The sequence below is a fragment of the Panthera pardus genome, unplaced genomic scaffold (genome assembly GCF_024362965.1).
Source record: "Panthera pardus isolate Hobbes unplaced genomic scaffold, ASM2436296v1 HiC_scaffold_25, whole genome shotgun sequence".
Lineage (NCBI taxonomy): Eukaryota > Metazoa > Chordata > Mammalia > Carnivora > Felidae > Panthera > Panthera pardus.
In genome coordinates this window covers 60,609,399-60,628,668 of record NW_026526821.1, presented here as the reverse complement: position 1 = coordinate 60,628,668, position 19,270 = coordinate 60,609,399, and the positions used below count along the sequence as shown (strand labels likewise).

At 46.7% G+C, this 19,270-nt stretch overlaps 1 protein-coding gene across 4 annotated transcripts in view; it reads right to left on the bottom strand.

Moving 5' to 3' along the window:
* CRACDL (CRACD like) overlaps nucleotides 1-19,270 on the bottom strand; it is a 144,753-nt gene that overhangs the window by 20,657 nt on the left and 104,826 nt on the right. For all 4 annotated transcript variants that reach the window (XM_019457503.2, XM_019457419.2, XM_019457533.2 and 1 more), the window contains 3 exons: nucleotides 19,093-19,254; nucleotides 12,947-13,174; nucleotides 7,465-9,028 (listed from right to left, as the gene is read on the bottom strand). In XM_019457503.2, the coding sequence (XP_019313048.2) occupies nucleotides 7,465-9,028; nucleotides 12,947-13,174; nucleotides 19,093-19,254 (1,954 nt within the window). The remainder of the gene's footprint in view (nucleotides 1-7,464; nucleotides 9,029-12,946; nucleotides 13,175-19,092; nucleotides 19,255-19,270) is intronic.

Here is a 19,270-nt window from a genome sequence, read left to right as displayed (position 1 = left end):
CTTCTGGTCTCACTTTACATTTAGCTCATTGAACCCCTTTTGAGTTAACTGTGATACGTGATGTGAGACTTAAGTCAAGGTTCATATTTTTGCTTAGATGTTCACATGCTCCAGAATCATTTGTTGAAAAGATGAAATAAACGCATGTAAATACAGCTCTAAAAACAAAACAAAAGTGCAAAAGTAATTCACCTGAGCTCCTTGGACTTGTAAATTCAGGTTTTTCAAAAATTTAGGAAGTTTTTAGTCACTATTCCTTCAGATATTTTTTTCTGCTCAAGTCTTTTTCTCCTTCTGAACTCCTATGACATGAATGTTAACGCTTTTTCATATTGTTCCAATAGTCCTTGAGGCTTTTTTCCCCCTTTTTGTACTCAGGCTATTTTCTATTAATCTGTTTTGAAGTTCACTGACTCTTCTGTCATCTCTATTCTACTAAGAAGTTTTTCTAATAAATCTTATTTCTGATACTGTGTTTTCCTGTTCTAAGATGTATTTTTTTCATAGCTTCTATTTCTTTGCAGAGAATTTGTATCTACCCATTCATTTCTTAAAAAAATTTTTTTTCTTTCTTTCTTTTTTAAATTTATATCCAAGTTAGTTAGAATATAGTGCAACAATGATTTCAGGAGTAGATTCCTTAATGCCCCTTACCCATTTAGCCCATCCCCCCTCCCACAACCCCTCCGGTAACCCTCTGTTCTCCATATTTAAGAGTCTCTTATGTTTTGTCCCCCTCCCTGTTTTTATATTATTTTTGTTTCCCTTCCCTTATGTTCATCTGTTTTGTCTCTTAAAGTCCTCATATGAGTGAAGTCATATGATTTTTGTCTTTCTCTGACTAATTTCGCTTAGCATAATACCCTCTAGTTCCATCCATGTAGTTGCAAATGGCAAGATTTCATTCTTTTTGATTGCCAAGTAATATTCCATTATATATATGTGTGTATATATATATATATATGTGTGTGTATATATATATATGTGTGTGTATATATATATATGTGTGTATATATATATATATATGTGTGTGTATATATATATATATGTGTGTATATATATATATGTGTGTGTGTATATATATATATGTGTGTGTGTGTATATATATATATATATATGTGTGTGTATATATATATATACACACACACCACATCTTCTTTATCCATTCATCCGTCAATGGACATTTGTGCTCTTTCCATACTTCAGCTATTGTTGATACTGCTGCTATAAACATTGGGGTGCATGTGTCCCTTCAAAACAGCATACCTGTATCTCTTGGATAAATACCCAGTAGTGCAATTGCTGGGTCATAGGGTAGTTCTATTTTTAATTTTTTGAGGAACCTCCATACTGTTTTCCAGAGTGGCTGCACCAGGTTGCATTCCTACCAGCAGTGCAAAAGAGATCCTCTTTCTCTACATCCTTGCCAACATCTGTTGTTGCCTGAATTGTTAACGTTAGCCATTCTGACAGGTATGAGGTGGTATCTCATTGTGGTTTTGATTTGTATTTCCCTGATAATGAGGGATGTTGAGCATCGTTTCATGTGTCTGTTGGCCATGTGGATGTCTTATTTGGAGAAGTGTCTGTTCATGTCTTTAGCCCATTTCTTCACTGGATTATTTGTTTTTTTGGGTGTTGAGTTTGATAAGTTCTCTATAGATTTTGGATACTAACCCTTTACCTGATATGTCATTTGCAAATATCTTCTCCCATTCTGTTGGTTGCCTTTTAGTTTTGCTGATTGTTTCCTTCGCTGTGCAGATGCTTTTTATTTTGATGATGTCCCAGTGTTTCATTTTTACTTTTGTTTTCCTTGCCTCCGGAGACGTGTTGAGTAAGAAGTTGCTGTAACCAAGGTCAAAGAGGTTCTTGCCTGCTTTCTCCTCTGGGATTTTGATAGCTTCCTGTCTTACATTTAGGTCTTTCATCCATTTTGAGTTTATTTTTGTGTATGGTGTAAGAAAGTGGTCCAGGTTCATTTTTCTGCATGTCACTGTCTAGTTTTCCAGGCACCACTTCCTGAAGAGACTGTTTTTATTCCATTGAATATTCTTTCCTGCTTTGTCAAAGATGAGTTGGCAAAGATTAGTTTGTGGGTCCATTTCTGGGTTCTCTATTCTGTTCCATTGATCTGAGTGCCTGTTCTTGTGCCAGTACCATACTATCTTGATGATTAACAGCTTTGTAATATAGCTTGAAGTCCAGCTTCCCATTCATTTCAAGAGTGCTCACTTTTACTTCTTAGATCACGGTATAATTGTTGCTTTAAAGTTTTTTTCTAATAATACTAATATTTGAATCACCTCAAGGTTGGTGTCTTAGAAAATTTTTTAGGTTTTCCTGATTCTTTGATATGTTGAACAATTTTTGTTTGTATCCTAGACATTTTGAGTGTTTGTTCACACTCGGTCCTATTAAAATTCTCAAAGGTTCTGCTGTACTGATTCTAGTCAGTCTCATGCAGATGCATGTCAGAGACAAGCTCTTAACCTCATGCACCTAGGTAAGGACCCTTCCTCAGGTGTCTCCCTTCTGTGATTTCCACTCCCACCCTCCAGTTTTCCAGCTAGAAAACCAGGGTTTACCCTCTATGCTGCTGTGTGCTCCAGTGACCATCACCCCGCAGGGCAGGGGGCAAGAGAAAGAAGCCTGCGGGACCACCACAAGCACAACCTGTCACTGTGCTCGCTGCTGTGAGGGGCTGTGGCTTCACTACTAGATCTCTGCTGGCATGCTGCCCAGAGAGTCAAAGGGCTCTGAACCCCACATGCTGCTATGGATGGAGGTGGTGCTCATCTGAGTAGGTCTGGAAGGATTAAAAGAGCTTTGCCCTAAAAGATACCATTGCCAGAGCCGCCAGGACAAGAAGTTCCAGTTTGCTGCTGGCACTTGCCTGGCACAGTGATGAGAGAACCCAAAGGGCTCCAGCCTGCAGGCTGTGCCACCACATGGAGGGGCTTGCTGCTTAGCTGCTGGTGCTCACATGGAGTAGGGCCAGGACTGTCCAACAAACTGCCCTACAGGGCTGGTGCTGGTGGTGGTGGGGAGCAGGAGGAGCAGGGCTGGAGAGTCACAAGAGCGGGGGTCTGCAGAGGTTGTTGGTACCATGGAGGCAAGGCAGGCAGGTCTTCAGAGTCCTGATCTCTCTGCCCAGCCCACCAGCTCCTACCTACCTTTCAGAATTCTCTGACATTCACTTCATGCATTTTGTCAAGGCTTTTAAATTTTATCAGTGGGAGACATAGGGTGGTGTGTGTTTACTCCACCTTGGTCAGAAATGTAAGTCCCTTTTTAAGGAATTTTAAAGAAGTAGGATTACAAAGTGATTTTTCTTTATAATTTTTAGACTTTTCAGTGTTTTTTCCATGTTAAAATCTTTTTGATAACTCTGAGTTCTTTAGCTTATCTGGATAGATGAGGTAACTGAAAAGGAAACTGACTGAGGTTGGTGGAGGTATGGATAATTATGAATGTTGAGACAGGGATGCCCACAGGCGGTTAAGCGCTGCTTGCTGTGGCTGAAGGAGTCAAAGGAAGAGAGAACTTGAGAAACAGGTGGGAATATGAGATGTGTTCTGTCTGGGGGCACTGAGGAGAGTTTGGTGCACTGAGAGGCAGCCAAGGAAGAGAAAATATATGCAGTTGGAGAAACACAGGAAAGGTGGAGAAATGGAGGCCCAGGATGTTGACCATACTTGGTCGGGAAGGGACTGTCAAGGGAAGGATAGGCTGAAAAGAGGAGGAGATGTGAACAGACTTTTCTTTTCTTTTTTTAAGAATTCAAGATATATAAACACAATTGACCCTTGAACAACACAGGTATGAAGTGCCAAGGTCCATATATATGAGAATTTTTCTAAATACCATATAATACTATAAACGTATTTCCTCTTCCTTATGATTTTCTTAATAACATTTTCTTTTAGCTAGCTTACTTAATAGTAAAAATTCACTATATAAGACACATAACGTACAAAATATATGTTAACTGTGTTATCGATAAAAGGTCAACAGTAGGCTATTAGTAGTTAAATTTGGGGGATTACAGGTGGATTTTTTGGCTGCACAGGGGGTTGGTCCCTGTAACCCCTGCACTGTTCAGTGATCAACTGCATATTTTTTAGCATGATACCAAAAAAAGACCCCTTATGTTCTACTCAAATGAACTTGAATACAACTAAAGTAACTGTCATAGAGTAGGTGACAGTCTCTTTGAATTCCTTTCCTCCAGAAAATGCCTCTGACACCCAAAGACAAGATAGGCATCTATCTACACTCCCCTGTGGCATCCAGCTGCTACCTGGCCCTTTAGACTGGTAAGCTCCTTGAGAGCGAGGTCCTCATGCTTTTCCTGATGGCCTTTTGGGAGCCAGCACAGTGCTGTGTGTATCACAGAAATATATGCAATATTTCTTGCAAGAATGAACGCATGAATGAGTGAGTACCAGAGTCTAGAGAAAGAGGTTCAGAGGTCTATGTGTGCTACTGTATCACCCGCCCAGTCTGGAGGGAATGAGCTTAGACAAAAGGCTGAGGCTCATTGTCAAATGAGGCTCCTGGGTGACAATGGCAATTTGTCCAACTATTCTCCAAAATACCCAACATGTGACCACAACCAAATGAAACAAAAATTACACACACACAGAGAAGAATGACTAGAAGGAAATGACAACAGGGATAACATCTAGAAAACAGACTCCTAAGTAGTGGCTTTTTTCTATATACTTCCTACGTTTTACCATTTTCTCACACAAGAATCTCTTTTTTCCTGACCTGTCATTTGGACTCTGGGATGGACTGGCTTACCAGGAGGATGGGTAATGTCCTGCACAAGTGAACAAGGCTGGTAACCCCAGGCCGTTAACCTCCTATTAATGGTCTTGTTTGCACTGATGAGCACATACGGTACTGGGATTGCAGAACCGCCCCAACATGGCCCTGTGAGGTCCAGCCCACTTGGCAAAGCTGGGCTCCTCTGTTTACTGCAACAACTGGGACATCCTCCCTGCCTCCCCCACGGAAGGATTCTTTCATGCCTTCAGAGAAGAAAGGTGGGAATGTGGACGAGAGGAGGAAGAATAAGCAGAGTGTGGGGGACAAAGTGCTTGAGTCCTGAAGGTAGGATTGTGCACCCATCTGGGACACCTTGGTGACCTAACTCTCTGGTGTGTGCGCCCCTGGAAGGCATACAGGGGTGGCAGCCCATCTGGGAGCTCTGGGTAAAGTGCCTGCCACCACAAGATAATAAACAGCCATAATTAGGCCTTTCTGGAAAACTGAATAATACTGATATTAAAACTTTTATTATATGTATGTCTTGTATGAATTTAATTGCCTCCAGTGGTTATATTTTGGGAGCAGTGAGGATGGCAGTAGAAGTAATAAGAATGAATTAAACCACAAGCAGATCCAGTGTCTGGGGAAGATAGAAGCTGCTTTCACTAATGGGATTTGACAACACAGACCCTGTGATTCTGTTCTGGTCTGCATGAGGCAGGCCCTAGACCCCAAGGTCCCAGGCAGCAGCCACAACCTAACCTGACACTCGCCCTTCAAATACCACCCACACTTTGAGAGAGATGGTTTCAAGCAGAATGAGGGTAATTCTTCCCTTCCTCTCTCTGCACTGAAATGAAAATCACTACCCCTGCCCTAAAGTAACCTAGATTCTTTCACCTTGGAATTCAACTGGATTGGCTATTTCTGTCACTTAGAGAATGTTAACAAGTGGACAATTCTTTTATACTATACTTCTAAGTAAAGCTGTAATAAATACCGTATTTTATAAATTAAAGAAAAAAAAATAAGGTCCTTATAGACCAGTACAGTCATCTGACAATAAACAAGCCTAAACTCTCACAGCTTAGGCTGAGGAAGTTTTAAATTATTAATATGTCAAGCATTGCCCTCTGAAGCTTCTTTTCCAGCTCTGACCATGAACCCAAGTATCCTGTGTTTAAGTTCCATTCAGTCAGCAAGCCCTTGAGAGACATTTTCAATTCCAGGCCATGAAGGTGGATGGTGCTGATGTCAGGGTTTTATCTGCACAGAGCAAACCCCCTCCTCCCTTGATATTTCAATGGGTTTTTGAAGCACTCTACAATAGCTTCAATAACCTGGCTGGAAATCTGCAGAGTGGATCATCAGCTACAGCTTGAACCTCTCCCAGAGCTCCCTTGCTAATTAGCCTAATGTAGCGACAGTAGCAGCAGCAAAAAATTACAGCTGAGCCAAGGGGCCTTGGATCAGGAAGGCCATGCATGTGGGCTCCTTCAGGGGGTTCTCCTGGCACTACTCCCTGGAACTGTCACCTTAAGAACTTAAAGCACTATACACACACACACATACACACTTTCACTTCCTAGGATGAAAGCAGAAAAGATAAGAGTTTCTTTGAAAACTGTCTTTACATTGCTTTCTGTGAGCTAATTTTTTCTTACGTGTGCACTTCACCTTCCTTTTAGGGTGTGGGGTCCCTAGAACAACTGCATCCTATTTCCTCTCTGTCCACAATGCAGCACTAAAGTGGAGTCTTGGACTTAGAATAGCCACTTAAAAACATCCTGAAAATTTTGGTTTTTTTCAAATAAAATTTGCCATGGAAAATTTCTCTTTAGGGCCCTCATCACATGCACACACGACTGGTCCGTGTAGTTTCGCTTCTGGCACACTGATTTCCATTAATAAAAGAACGCAGCAATGAAAGATGATTTAGCTCTACCACAAATACCCATTTCCAACAGATTTGTTTCATCTGAAACACTATAAATAAAAAGTGACAAATGTCAAAGACATAGAAAGGTCATCTATTTTGCCTCTGCTCATTTTAAAGGGCAGTTGCTTTAGAAGATTCTTCCATTCAGCCCCAATCTTCACACCACCTCCTTTCTGGGACAGGAAGTTAACGCCCACCCGGAGGGGCTCTCCTTTTACATAAAAGGCTCGTGACTCCAATAAATGGGATGCTTCCTGCATGAGGCTGGGCCACATGAGCCTGATTATTAAACAGGAAAAAATTCTTTCTTGGGGAGTGGGGTGGGGGGAAGGTCAGAAGGACACTAAATGACAGAGGAGCCAGATGCTTCATTTATAACCAAGAAGTGCTGTAGGCCCCAGGAGTACCTCCTTCTACCAGAGTACACATATCCCAAGATTCTGGAACTCACTGAGCTTCCGATCTTAAGAAATGATAGAAGCATTTGAATGATCCCCTGAGCAGCCCATCTCCTCTCCGGGAATATGCTGCAAGATGGGTTTTTACATTTTCCTTACTTCTCCGAACTTCCACAAAATCCTGCTCTGTTTCCCCCTTCTCTGGTCTCTATTCATAACTCTGGATGAACCGTGTTAGTGGTACCGAGAGGGATTCCGACGTTTTCGCCCTTAGATCTTGCACACTCTGCGGACACCCCACTTGCCCACGGTCCTGCCCCTTTCCCACCAGGCGGCGCGAGCTCTTACCAGCTGCCCTGTGCTGCGACCGCGTCTCTGCCGACCGGGTCTCCCGTCTTAGGTCCTGGGGCAGCGCGGCCTTGACCAGCTCCCCGGGGCCCGCGTCCGGGGACGGCAGGGGGCGGCTCTGCAGCTGCGGCTTCCGGGGCAGGGGCGGCTTGGAGCTGAGCGGCTCCGAGGGCCGAGCCTTCCCCTTTCCCTGCTCGTGCGGGGACCGTGCCCCTCGAGGGGAGGGGGCCTTCGCAACCTGACATTTCTCGTCTTTGGGGAGCAAAGCCAGCCCCCCTCTTTCTAACCGGATTTCAGCGCTGTATCTCTTTATCCCTCTTGCTTCGGCAGAGGACGCCTCTCTGTGCTTGAAGGACAGAGACGTGGAGCGCAGCTTGACGGCAAAGGGGCCTCTGTCCTCCCCCGATGTCGGCTCGCGAGCCGCCGGGCAGGGGTCTCCCGGGGCGTCCCGGGGGCTCCGGCCCGGCCCGGCCGCCGCGTCCCCCGAGTCCCGAGAGCCGCCGCCGCCGTGGGGCTCGGGGGGCGCCCGCAGGTCGTCGAGCGCCGCCTCGCTCCTCCAGGCCAGGCTGCTCCTCAGAAGCGGCAGGCGCACCGGCAAGGCGCCCGCGGGGCCCGCGTGCTCCAACAGGCGGGCGCTGCCCGAGCGCGGCCACGCCCGGCCCGACGACACGGAGAACTTCTTCACGGCCCGCAGCTCGCTGCCTGCCCGCTCCACCTTCCGCTCGGGCGCCGGCCTCTCCGGTCCCCCCTGTGGGGGCTCCGCGGGCTCGGCCCGGGGCGGCTCGGCCTCTCCGTCCAGGGGACCGGGAGCGGGCTCCTCCGCAGGCGGCTCGCAGGCGGCCGGCGCGCCGGGGCTCTCGCTCACCGCCGGGGCCTTGTGCTTCAGGCAGCTCTTGGGAGCCGAGGGGCTTGGGGCAGGGGCCTCTGGAGATCCCTTCCCTGCTCCCTCGGGCTCGGGCGCTTCCAGCGTCAGCTCCACCTCCTTCTGGACACTTTGGTCTGGCCCATCTAGACCAGGGGGTGTCTCCGAGGTGATGGCAGGGTCAGTCTCGGGAGGCGTCGTGTCCCCCTCGGGGATGGAGGGGGATAATCGAATCTCGATGTCTCCAGAAGCACAAATCACCTCATCAGCTGTTTCCCTGGCTGGAGGACTTGTGCTTTCCAGGGACGGCTCCTCCCTCTGGATTTCGCTGTCAGGATTATGGTGGTGATGTGGGGAACCTTCTGGCAGAGATGGGGACTCCGCGCGGGGGACTGGGCCTGACTCAGACTCAATGACCTCGGGGGTGGCTGGTCGGCTTGAGGTGTTATCCCCAAGGAAGCTCTCCTCCTCGGCGCTGGCACTGAGTGCAGGGCAGTGCTGCAGGCGTGCCCGCCTAGCCCGTGGCCCCCCAGATTGCAGCGTGGTGGCTAGTCCTCCAGGCTCAGGGCTTCTGTCCAGTCCCACATCCTGCTGTGCAGAATTGGGGTTCTCTTCTGTGCTGACTTTGGGTAAGGACTTATCATCGTATTCCTCTTCCTCTGGGGTGCACGTCAGATCACTCAGGGATTCAGACTGTGCTCGCTGCCAGAGATAAAAAGGACAAAGACAGCATCATCATGTCAAATATGTCAAATGCCTATGACATTCCCATTTTGTATAATAGGAAACAGTGTGTCTCTAAAGCTGGCACCTAAGCAGGCACTGACACAGGGTAGGGTGTCTCTTAATAACTCCCATATTGGTCTGTTTGGAATCTTGCCTTACAAGTTCAGCTTTCAGCAGAACAATGGCAGCTATGCCCTCTAGGTAAATGGTGCTTAAGGTTCTAGTGGCTGAGCCACAAACACTGCTCTACAGAGCAAAGGGAAGGGGATCAAATCAGCTGGGTGTCTGCCATGCTTTACACTCCACACCTATTATTTCATTTACTCTTGATTCATCCCAGCAAGGAAGAATTATTTCCTCTTTGCACTTGTAGTACTGGGAGCTCAGAGAGGGCCATACTTTGGTTAAGGCTGAGCTTATTAGCTCAGGTGAAAAGCTGGTGCTCTCTCCATGACCCTGTGCTGCCTGAGAGCTAGTTTTCCATCTCAGTTCTCTCTCTCTCTCTCTCTCTCTACAGAGATGGGCCCCAAGGTGAGGGCAAACTGGTTTGCCTAAAGGGTAATTTCATATCACATCAAACACAGTCAAAGGCAAACCACAGCTTACAAGATAAAGTCCAAAAGCATAGCTGATAGGATAAAGTCCAAACTTTTCAGTTAAGTCAGAAGTCTTATATTCTTTGGTCTTAAATTATTTCTCCTAGTCCCTGCTCAGGTCAAGCCATGCCCCCACTAGTGAATGTGCCCGACTCTGGGCCTGAGTGACTGGCCAGCTGCTCTTTACCCACATCTCCAGGTGTTCTACCAGTAACCCCCAAGAACAGTCTGAGATTCTACTCCAACAGGAAGTCTTGCCTATTGCCTGCAGCTTATGGTGCTCCTCCTCTCCCCAAGCCCTACCGGTGTGACAATCAAATACTGCCTTGTATTTTTTGAAGTCTCTGGAATTTAAATTTAGTCCAACTTCCTCCTTACTGTACCCAAACTCAGTTGCTGCTCTCTTAGGAAGGAAAGGAGATCAAAGTAGCAATGAATCATTCAAAAGCATGAGAAAATGACCAAAAGGTTGAGGGTGTGAGGTCAATCTTTTTATAAAAATTTTTTTTAAATGTTTTTGTTTTTGAAAGAGAGAGAGAGAGAGTAAGTGGGTGAGATGCAGAGAGAGAGAGAGACAGAATCCGAAAGAGGCTCCAAGTTCTGTGCTGTCAGCACAGAGCCCTACGCGGGGCTCAAACCCACGAACCGCAAGATCATGACCTGAGCTGAAGTCAGATGCTTAACCGACTGAACCACCCAGGCGCCCTGAGGTCAATTTTTTTAAAAAGTTCAGGACATCAGACCTCCTTTCCTTGATGTTAAGAAACGTTCAGGGAGTGTTTGCAGTAGGTTTTAGTTTTTGTTTGCTGTGTTATTTTAACATTTCCACTGGCATCTGCTTGCTAACAGAACACAGATAAGTGGGATGTCTCTGACAACGCCTAAGTGAACTCTTGCCAAGATGCACAATTCTATTCCCATGGATTTGAAAAGAGGAAGATGTGCAAAGAAATCTACAGAAGAATTTTCAAAAGCCACAGTTTCAATAGGTGTCACGGGCCTTTTGCTACTACAGGAAATCACTGATGTTGAAACCTGTTTAGGATGTGGGTCATGCTTTAAAACTATCGTAAGCCTCACTAAATGAGCATAAAGCTGAGAAGCAGGCCTGGCTGGGAGCATCCCACCTTGGGCCACTGGCAGATACAAGGAGGTAAGGGTGGAGGGCCAGGCAGAACAAAGGTAGTGTGGAATATGGACTCGGACACTGAACAGAGTTTCTCGAGGGAACAAAGTGGCTTCTGACTTGGTCTGGGATCGTCAGCTTGGTCCTGGGATCGTCAGGAAGGATGCATAGACTCACTCCCTTGCTGCTGCCACCTCCTCTCCCCTCCTCTCCTGGGCCCTCACAGCAGCCTCACATACCCAAGAGGGGCCAGGGTACCAGGAAAGTCCTGATGGTTGGGAGGAGGGACCTCATGACCGAAGGGCAAAGGGGGCTATGAATACTCGAAGGAGAGAGGCCCTGCCTTAGGACCCAACAGTGACTCTGGTGACCGCTGGCCAGATACCTCTGCCCAGTCAAAAACTTAAGGTATCCATGCCTGCTCCCTACCAAGAAGGGGAACCAAAGAAGGAAGGAAGATATGTAAATGACAGAGTTTAAATCAAGGAATGTTTACCGGACTGACTAAATCAGAATTTCTGTTACTCTAAAAAATGGGGTTCAAGAGCTAAGTCAAGTTTAAATGTAAAGAAAGAATGAGAGGTACAGCTTTGTCCAGAGGACAGTAAGGCAGGAAGTTTTATCTCCCCCATCTGGAGTATGAGTGCAGCTTCTCTCTGCTACAAAGTCCTGAGCAGGCTGTGGCTGGTTACACGTACCCTTGCCAAAGCAAAAGACATCCCCATGGGAATAAACCCTAGACTTGAGGCCAGAGGGAGCTGGCTCTGTCCCTGCCCTGTGGTCCCACTCAGTATGAGGATAGGCAGGTTCGAGTTCCTGATCCTTGCCAAGTCCCACAGCAACAAGCCTGTAAATGCATTGGATGTGCAAGCACTTATACAAGTGTCCAGCTTGCACAAAGGCTTATTGGCCTGAGGGTAACCATAGCTGACTTCGTTCTTCAGCCTTAGTCCCCTCTAAAGTCAACCCTGCTGGCCTGAGTTTAAAAAGCACCTACCTTCCACACACCCAAAGGAAACCCCACTGTCTCCAGGGAGTCCCCGGAATCCTGAGAAGTCCCAGCCCACCATTCCTAGCTGAGCACCTAGCTCATCCTGGGCACTTCATCAATACCCCCCAATACTGTCTCCAAGGAAGGAGGGAGAGAATGTTGGTCTGTGAACATCTCTTTCTCAGCACTCTCATTCTCTGTGGCCAGTCTGGCCCCACACCTGCCCTCAGCTCCTCCAGGGCTGGAATACTGTGGGCATCAGGCAGTGGAGAAGTCTACAATCCTATGTGGACCTCTAACCTATGGGTACTATGAAGACAAAACACTCCACGAATGAGTTCTCGACACCCAGAACTACAAACTGACAACTACACAGGCAGTGTGACCAAAGAGGGATCTGTCCTCACAGGGGCACAGTCCCCATGCTAATAAGTAGGTCCTTGTCCAAGGCAGAAGTCTGTGCTAGTGTGCCAGCTTATCTGTCATTGGTTCATGTCATCTGTTCATCCATTCAACAAATGTGCACTGAATGCCAGCTGTGTGGTTAGCATTGCTCTAGGGGTGGGATGTAGGGCTGGGACAAGGTCTCAAGAAGACTGGCAATAAACAAGTGAGCATACACAATTATAAAGGTCACTTATGTGTGTGGCCTGTGCTATAAAGAAAGTGAACGCACTGGTGGGAAGGGAGGGCTGCTTTCCATAAGATGGTCAAGTGAGCCCCTCTGGGGAGAAGACCTCTGAGCTGAGACTCCAAGGCTAAGGAGCCAGCCAGGAGAAGAATGTCTCAAGCAAGAGATCAAGGCCTGAGGCCAGAGACAGGCCAAATCGTGTTGAGTGAGTGAGGCAGAGAATAAGAGTAGGTCTCAGAGGTAGGCAGGGCATGGTCATGCCAGGCCTGGAGTGTGGACCTTACACTCAGTGCTGTTGGAAGGCAAGGGACCCACAGCATGTAGCAGCTTTCACAGGAGGTGCTGCAGAACCAAAGAACAGGTGGCATGTTTATGCAAGGAAGAGACATATCTGACGTATATTGAAAAAGATGAGCAACTCTAGCTCCTGGAGATGGTCCTACTGACCATGGGGTTTCTCGGAAGGGGCACGTGACCCTGAGGGGAGAGAGGCGGGGGTGGGTGGGAGTGGGGGGCCACCAAGTCTGCCTGTAAGAAAAAGCCCGATTACCGAAGACAGCCGCCTCATTTTGCTGGACCGCTGGTTGCGGGGCTTAACCAGGAGCTTGTGCTTAGCTGCAGAATTGTCCAGGCAGGAGGAAAATTCTGGAGGGTAATCGAAATCAGCCACGGGTGCCACGCTGCTGTCGGAGGTGCGGGGGGAGACACTGGCATCGCTCGCGTGCCTGGAGGAGAGCTGGTCTGGAGACTGTGGCCGGGATGAGGATACTAAAGAGACCTTCAAGGAAGAAGAAGCAAACACACCAAGCATTAACTTCGTGGTATGAAATGGTCCCACCAGCACATCAACTCCCTTCTTGTATGGTGCTCAGTCTTCTCATACCATCTCTGGGCTTTACATGGAAGGACAGATTTAAAATCTGGCTCTCAACAGGGAGGGTTCCAGGACACCCCCTTAGAAAAGTGTTCCTTAGAAAAGCTGGCAGCTTTAAAAGTTGGGCCAACCCCTAACAACTTACTCATTTCCAAGGCTGTGCAGAGAACCTATGTCCTAGGCACCCTTGATGAGATAACCCTGCCTTCACCTTCCTAAGCAGGTATCTGTGATTCAGACAAAAGCCTCTTTCTCTGGTGAAACAGACCGACCCGATTTCTCTAAGAGCAGCCTTGGTCCTGAGAGGGTGGCCCAAATGTGTGATTTTACAGGCTGGGGCAAAAGATGTGCCAAGCCCACCACCCAGCACCGCATCGCGGCAGCTGCATTTCATTCATTCTAGAAGGTTCCTGTATCTTCATGTGTCCTCTTGGAGACATAGGGCTTTAAGTTTCCATCTGTAGTTACAATTATTTTACTAGTTTATACCTCAGCAGGGAGGCACTAAGTCAGGCAAGGGCAAAAGTGTTGTCAGAGAGGAAGGGGATTTGGGGAGTCACGTGGAAGGATGAGTGCAACACGCTGTTACCTGCCCACTGAACTTGGCAAACTCCATGACTGAGTGAGGTCTAAGTGGGTTCTGCCACAAAGACATTTGTCAGCATGAAATAGTGTGTTTGGGGGGGGGGGTACCCACCGTGCACCCCTGAGCAAACACAGCCCAGATGAGCGAGGAGCAGGGAGAGCATCCGGGAGGTGCTGGGCTTCAGTTACAAATCTACCACCTACTTCTGTTCTACTGTGGTGCTCAGTATTAGGGTCAAGTTTACATTTTCCCCCCAATGTTTTTTATTTGCCAAATTTTATATGTTATACACACAACATTTACTATTGTGACCACTTCTAACCACACAGTTCAGTGGCATTAAGTATACTCATTTTGCTGTGCAACCATCTCCAGAGCTTTTACTCTTGTAAAACTGAAACTGCACCCACTCAACAACAATTCACCATCCCCCATTGTCAACTCCTGGCCACCACCACTCTACTTTCTGTCTCTATGAACTTGACTACTCTAGCTACCTCACACTGAGTGGAATCATACCGTATTTGCTTTTTTTGTCTGGCTTATTTCACTTTGCATAATGTCCTTAATGTCCACCCATGTAATAGGATGTGTCAGGCTTTCCTACCTTTACAAAGCTGAATGATATTCCAGTGTATGGAAATACCACATTTTGTGTATCCATTCATCCATCAATGGACACCTGGGCTGCTTACACATTATAGCTGTTGCAAATAATGCTTCTGTGAACATGTGTGTAGAAATACCTCTTCAAGAACTAGCTTTCAATTCTTTCAGGTATCTACCCAGAAGTGGAACTACTGGATCACAGAGTAGCTTTATTTTTCATTTTTTGAAGAACCTCCATGCTGTTTTCTACAGTGGCTGTACCAGTTTGCATTCCCACCAGTGTACAGGGGCTTGAATTTCTCCACATCCTTTCCAACACTTGTTATTTTCTGTTTCTTTGATAGTAGCCATCCTAATGGGTGCTGTGTGTTCTTTGGAACACACATTTTAACTTAAGACCATAATTTTATGCACCTCACAATGATTTAGTAAGCCCCCATGAAAATGGTCTCCTCAGGGAAGGCAGCAAACAAGATGTGGGCAGCAAGTGGACTCACAGGGGTCTGGGTACATCCTGCTCAGCTCTTCCACAGCCCTGGAGCCCTGGACAGAGTAGGCTCCAGTAGCCCCTGCTAAACTAGGGGGGCACCAGATGTGTGTCACTATTAGAGAGATAAGCTGAGGCAGGGATTGTCCTGCAAGGGAACTTCCTCAGAGAAACGTATTTTCCCTGTTAACAGAAAGTTGTATTTTCTCCTGCAAGTATTAAGTTTATTCCTGCCAACTAGGAGAAGACAATTACTAAAATGAAGGGGAAAGCGTTATAAACGGACCTAATCTATTTTAGTTCTCTTGTTTCAGCGACTTGTGTTCTTACGGGAATAAAGCAAGAAAAATTATTTAAAAAAATAAACCACAGGGCTCCCAGCTTCCTCTGTGCCTGTGGCTTTGGCTTCCACTGCTGTAGCTGATGACTCAGGAAGTCACCTAAGATTGGGCAGATGACACCTCTCCCAGGCAGTCCTCCCTCAGGGTCACTGGTAGAATGGGTACATTCCAAAGAACATAGAGAAGCCTTCTTCATTTTCATCCTTGTCTAGAGGAACAATGTATATACACTTGGTAAAATTTTGGCTCTTGTTTTTGTGTTTTTCTGACTGTTGTTTTTTTCTGACTCAAGAGACCAGGCAAGATGAGCTGCTTTGCAAATGCAGTGACTCTCGGGTGAGAATGATGACATCTTCTGTGAGGACATGAGATGTGGTCAACGCCCCCGCCACACACACATCCCATTAACCCAAAGGAAAAACCTTCCCTGCCTCCCGTCCACTAGCTTTGCACCGTTTGAGCAGACGGTCCTGGGTTCAAACCCACTCTGGCCCCTGCATGGGTGACAGTGGGTGGGTGAGGCAGATCCTGGCAAGATTAACTTCCTAGAAACTCTGACCACAATGACCTCTGTCCCCACAAAATCCCTGCACTGGTTGTCACGGTTGGTCTTCCTACAAGGGCACTGAACTCCCACTTCTCAGTCTTTGCTGTCATTTGGAGAGTTCTTACGGCCTGAAAAGACCAACACCTTCATGACTGAGGAGAACGGTGAGTCCAGCGTTTGATCAGAGAAGCAACTATGCGACTTGGGGTAAGGTCTGTGGGTACAGTACAGGCTGGGAAAGCTGACCTGGATTTTAGTCTGTGGGCTGGAAGCATTCACACTTGCATTGCTTGCCCCAGTTGCCCAGTTTGACCTGAAATCTGTGCTTCTGGATGATTCTGGAAGTGAATGATTTAAAAAGTCTAACAGGAGGCCCTTCGTTGGAGGAATGTGACTCACATGGGAAAATGGCCTGGAGTTCAGAGGCTTTTTTGGGGGTGAACCTGAGTGACAGCTGCTTTACAGTGTTTGTCCTCAAAGAGAGGGGTTCACAATTACCTCACCTGTTAAATTAGTTAGTAACACCTTCCTTACAAGACTGTTGTTACACATGGAAAACAGAAATTTCAGTCCTGGCACATGGTACTTGTCCAACAAATAGTAGCTATCAAAAAAAAAAAAAAAAGAGAGAGAGAGAAGGGGGGTGCTCAGTCACTGAGGAGTGGGCTGAGGGAGGTGCATGCAGGAACAGGCCACAGACGTGAAGTAGAGCCAGTGGGACCTTTCTGGGCAGGAGAGGCCTGCTGGCTTTGCACTCCAGCTGGCCTTTCCTGGTGAGGGAAGGGGAGGCACTGACCTACCTGATCTCACAAAATCCTCTCCAAAACCCTCTGAGGACACAGATTCCTACAGGTGACAGAACCTGCCCATTGCCTGGTAGCACAGCAGTGTGTGTGTTTCCACCAGAGCCATGCTGTCTCTCCATGTTACCTTCCCTCATCCCCCAGGATAAAGACAACTTGCCAGCTTGCCATCCTCTACCCAGTGTTTCTTACTTAATGGTAGGACACTTAGCAGATGGCTAGTTTGATGTAATTTTACCATAAAAATCACCAAGTTTCACCAGTTGCTACCTAATGTGGCAATGAGATTTTAAAAATAATTCCATGCATTTCCTGAAAAACTCATCCATCAGGAAATATCATCTTGGTCTTATCATGAAATACTTGTTCCTGGAAACCTTGTATCAAAATAATCTTTAAGTTTTTCTGTCAGGCATGTGGGCTTGTGTAAGGAGTCGTCAACAGGAAAAAAATTAAACAGCTCACAATCCCATCCTGGTGGGATTTAAGGTACCATTATATCAAATACCATGTGTTATATAAAAACACTTTAAAGGCTGCATTGTTTCCCCATCTCAGTCAGTCCATTGTGCCCAAAAAACTTTTAGGGCATAAAATATGATCACCGTGTCTTCAAAATCTTGATAATAAAGATTATATATATTTTTTAAGTCTTAAAGCTTCCAATTTTAGGTTCCTATGAAGCTAGTGGCTTGTTCATACTACCCAATAAATAAAATCTCAGAGCACTGTTTTGTCAGTAACATAACCACCATAGGAGGGATGCTGAGAAGGATGAGGCCATAGCCCTGTCCAGTGTGAGTGGCTCCCAGGCAGCTAAAGATAGAATTTGTGCATCATGGTGCTTTGCAGGTTTGGAGTTGGGCTCATGCCCTAATGAATGGAATTAGAAACTACCTGTTCTTCTGTACTTTTCCAGTTCAATGCAGAGAACCATGGTGCTGTGAGAGCCAGAGAACTGTGGGATGGAGTGAGGGCAAATCAGTCAACTATGGCTCGTGAGGGTCATCTCCCCAACACATGGCCCTGAAACATACAAAGTCACATCTGGTCCTGAGGATGGGGACCCTGAAGCTGCACATCTCAGAGTACAAACATGGGTCTTTCACGTGTCACCATAGGCAGCAATAGCCTGTCAAACCTTCCCTTCCAGTATTTTAAGGTATTAAGGGGTACAGGGTTGGCTCAAAGTCCAGGAAATAGGCCAAATCATCTTCTTTGTCTTCTCTTGCTTCTCTTCGACATGGGAGAACAGGTGTGGGTAGCTCATGGAGCTCATGGAGACTCTGCTCATGGAGAAAGCAGGGACAGGTTCACCCTAGAGCAGAATTCCAGAGAGAAGAATTCTCTAGCCAGCCCTGAGTAAACCCCCAGCCCTGGGGCTTACTTACATTCAGCTATACCACAGTCCTTCCTCTGCCTTTCATCAGTGATGCTCTGGGAACCCACAACTACACATAAATTAGGTAAATATTCTTTCCCTTGTTTTTGGAGGGGGGCTTCTGGATGTCCAAATTGAAGTGACCACTGAGTGTATTTCAGATCAGCACAGAATCTGCAAGATGATGGTTCACAATGAAACCCTGAGATTTACTGGGAACAGCTTTTGACCAGGGCACAAGTGTAGCTCCAAGAATGCACAGGGCAGGTGGGTGGCTATAAAACATGGACTCTGGCCTTAATTTGTTTTTCAAGTGTCAGCATTACACATAGAACTCCAATTCTACCCAGCCCTCAGCAAGTCTTGTCTAAAGGGAAAAATGATCATTTATGTACAAGCACATTGTATGGGCTTAAAATGGTGGCACCATTAGCAGGGTAGCTTATACAGGAGAAGGAGCTCAAGTTTTCTACCTGTTTTCTAATGGGGAAGGGTGTTATCCATGATCAACTCCTCTGCCCTACTGAGGTCATAAACACCCCTCCTGCTTGTCAAACTTTCCCTGCTTCCCTGTTTACCTGCATCATACCTCACATTCTAACCCTAGATCAACAAGATCTCATGGTCCTAAACTCAGATCTGAGAGTCTAGATGAAGTCATGTATGTTCACCACTCCCTCCTCCCTCCAGCCAAATGTCATGACAACAGAAAACAGATACAATGGTATTTCCCTTGTTTTGAGATGGGATGCCCAGTCCGGTCATCTGCTCAGACAGGAAAAACCAGGTAAAGGAAAGGGTTGATTGTATCTGACCTGTAACCATGATGAAAAATGTTACCAACACTATATCTCCTGACAAAACAGGAATTTCTGCTCAAAGAATGAAAACAAATACAGTCCAAGGACTGACGGTGAGCTCCCACTGTTTAGGTCTGGAACACCTCCTAGCTGCATGGACCACGGCCACACCCACCCATGGGAATCTTAACAGGGGCCACCAGAGTTCCTGACTGTCCTCTGCAGTGGGTGCAGACAAAGCTGTGAGGTGGTTCAGGCTGTCACTTGCCTTTATGGTTGTGCCGGGACCAATGTCATGCAGGGACATCTCTGGGGGGCTCCTGGGCAGACCATCATCCTCAGAACTCATGCCGGTGTCATCTCCTCGCTTGGCAGGAAGACCCCCTGGAGGAGGGGGTGGCCCCATTTTCACATTACACTGTATTTTTAACTAGATTGGAATAAAG